This window comes from Eurytemora carolleeae, unplaced genomic scaffold (genome assembly GCF_000591075.1).
Source record: "Eurytemora carolleeae unplaced genomic scaffold, Eaff_2.0 scaffold1736, whole genome shotgun sequence".
Lineage (NCBI taxonomy): Eukaryota > Metazoa > Arthropoda > Copepoda > Calanoida > Temoridae > Eurytemora > Eurytemora carolleeae.
Genome location: NW_019397623.1, coordinates 13,374 through 21,685, shown reverse-complemented (window position 1 = coordinate 21,685; position 8,312 = coordinate 13,374). Strand labels below are relative to the sequence as shown.

The 8,312-nt window shown below is 29.4% G+C and overlaps 2 protein-coding genes across 2 annotated transcripts; both read left to right on the top strand.

Annotated features, from left to right (window-relative positions):
• Positions 1–387: 387 nt before the first annotated feature.
• On the top strand, positions 388–2,816 carry LOC111715233 (uncharacterized). The gene is made up of 2 exons (XM_023490539.1): positions 388–487; positions 1,188–2,816. The coding sequence occupies exon 2, from the start codon at positions 1,367–1,369 to the stop codon at positions 2,195–2,197; it is 831 nt and encodes a 276-aa protein (XP_023346307.1). The 5' UTR covers positions 388–487; positions 1,188–1,366; the 3' UTR covers positions 2,198–2,816.
• Positions 2,571–6,570, top strand: LOC111715232 (uncharacterized). Its single transcript, XM_023490537.1, has 7 exons — positions 2,571–2,822; positions 3,013–3,126; positions 3,471–3,683; positions 3,833–3,922; positions 4,532–4,583; positions 4,771–4,807; positions 6,369–6,570. The coding sequence occupies exons 1-7, from the start codon at positions 2,571–2,573 to the stop codon at positions 6,568–6,570; spliced, it is 960 nt and encodes a 319-aa protein (XP_023346305.1).
• Positions 6,571–8,312: the final 1,742 nt, after the last annotated feature.

The following is an 8,312-nucleotide window of genomic DNA, read 5'->3' as shown; positions in this document are numbered from 1 at the left end:
AGTTTTGATTTGAAGGTATTTAGAAAAATAAACGAATCTTGGTTTTCTTTACATCATGTTTAATGATGACACGACAGTAATATCATGTATGGAATACTAGAGACAGTAAGATATTAGCAATGTTATTGGGTATATTCGACACAGATGATTAGTGACATTTAGCACATCTATGTTATATAGGATACCAGATTAAATTAATGGATCAAGGATATAGGATGATTGCTACTGGATGACAAATACTAGAGATATAAAAATAATACACGACACTGGATCAAAGAAATGGATGTCGGATCCATGATAATGCATGTATAAAGAAACAGTTCTATATATAAAATAATTGTGTGCTGTTATAGGTGAAAGAGAGAAAAAAGAAGAAGCAAGGGAAAGAAGGAAAGGATACTCTGAAAAATAAGAAAGACAACAAGAAGACTGATGAAAACGAAAAAACTTTTAAAATAAGTCCAGCTGTTACCAGAAACAAGTCAAGGTTGTATTATTGTCAAATTTTCATTTTCATTCTTTTAATTTTAAGTAAATATTTAAATGAGCCAAATGCCATGAGCCAAGCATGGTCATGTTTGAACCCAGGTACCATGCAGAACCCTGTAAACACCCCGCAGAATCCAAAATCCAAAGGTTGTTCAATAGAAATACTCTTATTGCTAATTTGTTTTTGAAAGAATAAATTTCATAAATGAAAGCATTCATGGTGGCAAAGGTTTCATAGTCCTGTTATTATTAAAATAAAATATATTGACTTTAAATTTATTTTAACTATCAAACTTTGTGTTTGTCAACAGAGTGTCTATCAAATAGTGCCAGTGACATGTGTACTTGGTAGAAAATTATTAGTTTCATGATAAATTTACAATGAAAATAAAATAGGGTACATAGAACGATGCAACCAATTACACCTCACTTATTTTTGAAATTAATTCGTATTAAAATGTGTTATTGCTTAAAGTTCTTTTATTGAACAGTCTTTTGTGTTGATCGAACAGTATTCTGAAAGGTTCAGCCAATACGATGGCATTTTTGTTCTCCAACCCTCTTGAGCAAAGTGTCAATGAAAGGTCAAAATTGGTATTTACTCTAAGAAAAAACAAACGTAAAATCTTCTAGAGGGTAGGTTATTTCTCCTAATATCTAATAAATTTCATTTTGGCAATAATACAACCTTTTTTAAGATTTAAGTTACATTAAAATCTGATAACTGATTTAACCCTCTGTATAGATAAAGAATTCTTATTTTTTCTCACATTTCTTTATTGTAAGAATTTGTTTTATCTAAATATTCAGAATTTAAGTTTAATAACTTCAAAGTGTTTATTGTTTGTGATTTAATTCCAGATAAATAAACCCAAAAATGGAAAATTCAGAAATGAACAAGCTAAAGAGGAAATCTAAAGAAATACCAAAAACACCAGTAAAAGTAGCAAAGATTACAAGTCCTGGAAAGAAGTATTCTCCAAGAAAATCTAGAGCTACTCAAATATGGTATCAGTGTTCAAAATGTCATAAAAAAACTAAAAATAGGTCCATGTTTTGTGGTGAATACCAATGCACTGGGAGATTGAATGAAATCATAGCTGTAAACAAATCTCTAGGAGTATATAAACTTGATGATAATATATGCTCCGTAAGAAGAAATATTGCAGGAAACGCGGTCAGAACATTTGTAAACTTAAAAACAAGGGAATGTAGTTTCTGTACAACAGAATTAAATTGTCGTCATGTAAAAGCAGCTCAAGAGGAACAAAGTTTGAATGTTCAATGTACTCCAACAAACTGTGAATCCATGAACCAAAAAGATCAAGATTGGGTCACGAAACAAGCCAGTGAAGTATATATTCTTGGAGAAGAATCAATTTATTGTCTCAAAGATAATACAGAGCATTTTGGGTTCGTCCATTGTTCCAAGGTGAAGTGCTATGTTTGTCAAAACAGCAGTAGTATAAATTCAGGCCCGAGGAAAACAGGTGCTACATGTCCCCATACGCTTGCACTATTTGCTACAATAGGTGATGTAAACAGTGAGCAATCACAAGAAGGCAATTCACAACACTTTGAGACTATGAAGGAAGTTTGCAGTAATCCAATTGATTACATTAATTCATCTAAAATTCAGTTTAACCAAATTATTTCTGCATACCCAACCCATTTGAACAGAGAAGAAACTGAAATCCCAGCGAAATGATGAACCAATGGATATTCAAGAATTCCTTACAGAACAATATAACTCTTGTATCAAGTGTCCCAATTGCACCGGCACAGGATTGGTAAATTACAAATACAATAAGAATAATGCAAGTGCGAATTTCATCACCATGAGTACCATTGTTAAAGTGAAGTTCAACGTGAAATTCTGCGAAGAATGTTCCATTATCGTTTATCCTGATCTATCATTGTACAAGATGATCAACTGTCACACAAGACTCATTTTTACTTTTAATGTGTACTTACTTGTCTTAAATTACTTGCGTAATTCGAGTTCAGTTATTAAAGTACTAACTGAGTGGATTGATCAGTTGGCAGATAAATCTGATATTGAGATACTATCAGCACCAAACATGGCTCAGGATCTGTATAGAACAGTGTTATCTGTAGGTGCTGGGGTAATTACCCAGGATTGTCTGAATTTTGTAACATGTCCAATCTGTGGACGTTTTCCACATATTACTTGTGGAGATGGAAATGTAAAAGATGCTTCTAGAATTCCAACAAATTTGATATACAATGAGGAAGAAGAAGATATAGAAGATTTATTCCAATTCAAGAATCTAGCAGCAACTGAACTCTTCACACAAAACAACACAAAGAAGGCATGATTATATATATAAATAAGAAATTATTTTCACCCTCCCTCCCAAGCCCAGTACTGAGGTGTGTAATATTAAATTTTAAGATTTTTATTTTTATTAAAATTTGTGTTAAATCTTGTAAAAAACCTTCAAACACCTTATTTCTTGGTAAATTTTGTAAAAGCTGAAAATTTATATAACCTATGATAAGATGGAATTCTCTAAGAAGAAAGCTTTCACATTACCATCAATAATGGCGCCTGTTGTAAAGAAGTACAATATTAATACAGAAAGGAAGAAGTTTGCAAATTCGTATTATGAAAAGGTATTTTTTATACTTAATTTACATGTATTAAAAGATAAAAATATTTATATGATAGAATAAGTGAAGAGAAATGAAAAAGGAAATGGGAAGGGAAGGGGGGGGGGGCGATAAAGGAAAGTTAATAGAAAAGAAGGTAAATTATAAATTAAGGGGGAATAATGACGAAAAATAAGACTTGTAGGAATAAAATAGATTATAGTACAATTAAGGAAACAAGGAAAAAGGGGAAGATATTTAGAGACTGTCAAAGGTTTGGAGGGAATACTATCCTGATTAGTACAAGTGCTTTTACATTCATTTAATAAAGGGTTACAAAGCAAATATTTATAGTAATGTTTATATAGGAATTGGATGTGGATTTACACTTAGTGGCAGATGTTTTCATTTCTGGGGAAATGTCAGTTGAAGAATTGAGCAAGGGGACGGTTAATGAAGTTAAACTGAAAGAAGTGTTTGCAAAATGCTTTTCCAAGAAGATAACCAGTATTTCTGCTATGAAGCAGGGTTTATTAAATGCATACAGCAAAATTATAGCTGGTGATTCACAATGCCATAAGGTAATACATTTTAATGGCTCTAGTAAATTACATAAAAATCGTATTTGTTTATTATTTATAATTTTAAAATATTTCTATATAAAAATTGTATTTAAAAAAAAAAATTTTAAAATGTTAAAAGAACGATGATATCAAGCTTTATAATTCAGTATATACTACGGAAGGGATTCACTGGTGGATGGGCGGACCTGTATTGTGAGCATAATTATAAATATGGAAGCAAAATGATGGTGTTCAAAGTAAGGTTCCATTATGTTTTGTGATTTTCTGTAATGTCTGATTTGTAAACTTAAATTTTCAAATAGATCCATATTTAAACGATTGGTACAAATATAATCATTAAAATTGTAATTGTTATTGATGAAAACAGATTACTACTCTTACATTAATGTTTGCCTGCTGCTGTACAGTTGTTTGTTTATTTTTCAACCTTCTTTATATAATATTAAGTGATATATTAAAGGGTGCAAAGCTTTTACTCTGAAGACTATTTATATATATATTCTGCAAAGTTTCACCCTTTGTAGGCAGAGCCTAGAATCCCTTTAAATTTGATGCCGGAAAAACACTGAAAAAAGGGTGGCGATCCAGATCTAGGCCATAACCATTTTTTTAAGATTAACCAATTTTTAATAACAATGCGATTTTTCAAATATTTATTTTTCTTTTATTACAGTTTTGGATGATGTTTTGTCCCTTAGATCCAGATCCTTGGATCCATATCTAGATCCTAAACAATGTTTCGGATCTAAATGTGGATCCTAAACATTGTAGTAATACTGTGCGTTAACAATGTAATTGTGTTAATACATTTAAAAATAAATAATATCTCAGATGTGTAAATTTAGGAAAGTGTAGCTGATCATGCAGACCTGAGACTGAGCCTACATCGTTTGCCAGGTGAGTTGTATACATTTGTAAAGAAGAAAAAATCCTTATTGAAGTGATTAATTGACAATATTTTCTTGACATTTCATATATCATGGGGTTTTATTACTTCTCATTAAATTCCTCTCTTTATTGTTTATCTCATATTTAATATTTTAATACAATTTCTCTGTAAAACTGATAGGTTTTCTTTTTTCAGCACTCCATATTCATGATGATGCGTGTACTCTAGCTAGGCATTCAGTCACAACGTTAACTGCATTATTTGTTGTTTAAAATTTAAAATTTTTTTTCATTTTTTAAAAAGCGGCAAATTACAAATTTTTATATTTAAAAACGCCAAATTACAAGTAAATTTTTGTTTGTTTTCATTACTATACATAATTTAAAATAGAAATTATCATATTTATTTACTAGGTAAAATCATTTTAACAAATTTTTTTGTCACCTGAATTTAGATTTATAATGAAGTGGCAAAAAAAGTATTACAAGTATTTAAAAATGTTGCAATATGGTTTAGAAAAAGTTTTAAGATTTGTTTTAAATTTGTTGTCAGTTATTGATACAATGTGCTTACTTCTAGATGTTAACAGTTGTTTAAAACCATATTAGTTTAGAATGTTAAAATTGTTTAAAAACTGTCCAATATTCAGGGTGGCCAAAATGTACGGATTGTACGGATTGTACGGATTGATTTTGTTTTAACCCTAAAATTGTACGGATTGTACGGATTTGTTTTCAAATTGTACGGATTGTACGGATTTTTATCCTGGAAAATACACATTTTTTTTTAAATTTTCACTCATTTCAGCAAATTTTTCATGAAAATAAAAAAAATTCTCGTCAAAATGAAGTTAGTTTAACTTATTTTCTGCATTCTAAATAATATTAGATTGATTAATGTTTCAATTGACAATCAAAATTCATTCATAGTTTTCGAGATATGTCCAAGAATGTTTATTTGAGAATATGTTCCATAAGTACTTTTTTGATTGCTTATTCAAGAAGATGTTCCAGTATCCTGTACACAGTATCCTGTACCCAGTATCCTATTCCCAGTATCCTGTACCCAGTTTCCTGTACCCAGTTTCCTGTACCCAATATCCTGTACCCAGTATCCTGTACCCAATATCCTGTACACAGTATCATGTACCCAGTATCATGTACCCAGTATCATGTACCCAGTATCATGTACCCAGTATCATGTACCCAGAGTTATGTACCCAGTATCATGTACCCAGTATCCAGTATCCAGTATCCTGTATCCTGTATCTAGTATTTAGTTTGTATATATGTATGAAGCCAATTTTTTACAGATTGATTCGTGCTGAAGAAGTTTTAACCCTCTTACATGAACTGAACACAAAAGACAATGAATGAAAAATTGAATTTTAATGTGTTCTTTATAAAAATGGGATTTTTTTCGAAAATTGTGCAAATTGTACAGATTTTTTAAAAAAATGTACGGATATTTAAAAAAATGTACGGATTGGTTTTAAAAAATGTACGGATTGTACTGATTTTTATAAAAAAAATTGTACGGATTGTACGGATTGTTTTTCGAAAATTGTACGGATTGTACGGATTTCTTCTGAAAATGTACGGATTTTTGTACGGATGGGTTCAAAAAAGTTTTGGCCACCCTGAATATTGTTCTTTTGTTATGTTGTCTTTGTAAGGTGCATACTACTTAGAACAATATCAGACCAGATATACTTTTAAAAATGATAATAATGGCTAAAATAACTTTAAAACCATTATAACTTAAAAAGTTTGTGACTGTATGCAATGATGCAGACATGAGGTTCTAAGGTCTGAAAAAGCACGAGAAATGTTAGGGCCAGAGAGACTTGGCTGCTTTCAAATACCCAGTGAGAAAATTGAGCCACAGTCAGGACTGGATATTCCAGAATGCAGAACTCTTGAGAAACAGGATGTCAAAATAAACACAAGATCATTTATAATGGGCCATAGGCTTCAATTCAAGGCAAGCATTTAATATTAATTTTCTTCATAATTAAAGCTTATTTCACAGTATGGAATGTATACTGGCACACATTAACTAATTTTAGTTGTTGCCACAATTTTGGCCCACGGAAAACAAATGTATTTAAAACGCATTTTCCATAGAAAACTAATCATTTTTAATTCGAACAAAATAATTATACATTTGACTGAAAAAAATAACCCTTTGTATTTAAAATTTCCATTATCTAAATCTTTAAGACTGTTAAATGTTTGTAATATAGGGTAAGTCTACACACAAGAAAATGGCCTGCAAATATCACAATGTGGATTTAGCAAAGCAGGGAAAAGAGGTTAAGACTTTAGGTCAAGAAGGCCACCAGAACCACAGAAAAAATAAAAGGTAATTAAATCCTACCAATATACTAAATATATCTAGGAAATCCAATTATTTAAAGGAAGATGCAAGGATTCAAATGTTAACTTGTTAACCAAAATGGAAAATTTACAAAACAAATATATTTTTGTTTAATCTGTTAGTATATCAGCTTACATGGAAATTAGGGTTTCAAGCTATTTATGTTTTTTTATCTAATGTTCTAAGAATGTTTTTAACAAATGCATGCTGTGCACAAGATAAATTTTATAATAAGAAAATGTGAATGTGACATATGTTTAAATCTTATCACTAAATTTTAAATAAATAATAAATTGTGAATCCTTCAACATATAAATTATTTATTCTTGTATTTAAAAGTTAAAACAATATAAAAAATATATTATGGATTGAACTTTGTACTCTAACATTATTACTATCATATTATTATAATAAATGATAAACTATTACTTTATTTCCTGATATTATTATTGATCTTTTTTTAAAGAATGCGTTTCATCATGCTAATTGTTATTGCAGGATACTGCAATATAGTTTCAGTGTTAATTTTTAGAGTAGTATTTATTGTTAGTTATTGTTATCTCTCTTAACATTGATTAATATTCAATATTTCATGCTTTTATGTGAGGAAGTGATCTAAATTATAATTGCAGACCATTAACTCAGTATATTTGTCAAATAATGTATACTAAAAATTGAATTTGTGTATGACTAATTTTTTATTAACTTTTATATAAAATTAAAACTTACAATGTGAAAGTGCTAAAGTGATATTGTTATAAAAGAAGCTTTACCTAAAGTCCTATTTTTGGACACAGTATATGTACTTATTTTATTTCAGGGTTGGTAAAGATAAGATGCATAACTTGGAGTCTGCCTTTTTGTTCAATTTTTTCATGGATTTCAATTGTAATTATAACAAATTTAAAGAGTTTCTGGTAAATGCAAAGAAGAAAGGTCTTAAAGTAAAAGGTCGAGACAACGAGACTTGGAGAGTTCAATATGAGTAATGGTTCATTACCATTGAATTTGCCTATATGAATGTTGAGAAATAGTAAAGTTGATCATTTTTAAATAAAGTTCAATCTCTTAAATTTGATATTTTTTAAATAACTGTGAATTGATCAGACATTTTAATTAATCATTTTTAAGTAACTGTAAATTTCTCAAACATTGTCTATTGGATCATTTTTAAATAACTTGAAATCTCTGAAACATTGTAAATTTGATCATTTTTAAATAACTGTAAATCTCTCAGACATTGTTAATTAAATAATTTTTAAATAACTGTCAATTTCTCAGACATTATTAAATAGATCACTTCTAAATAACTGTAATTTTTTCAAATATTGTTAATTTGCAATTTTTTTTACTTATAA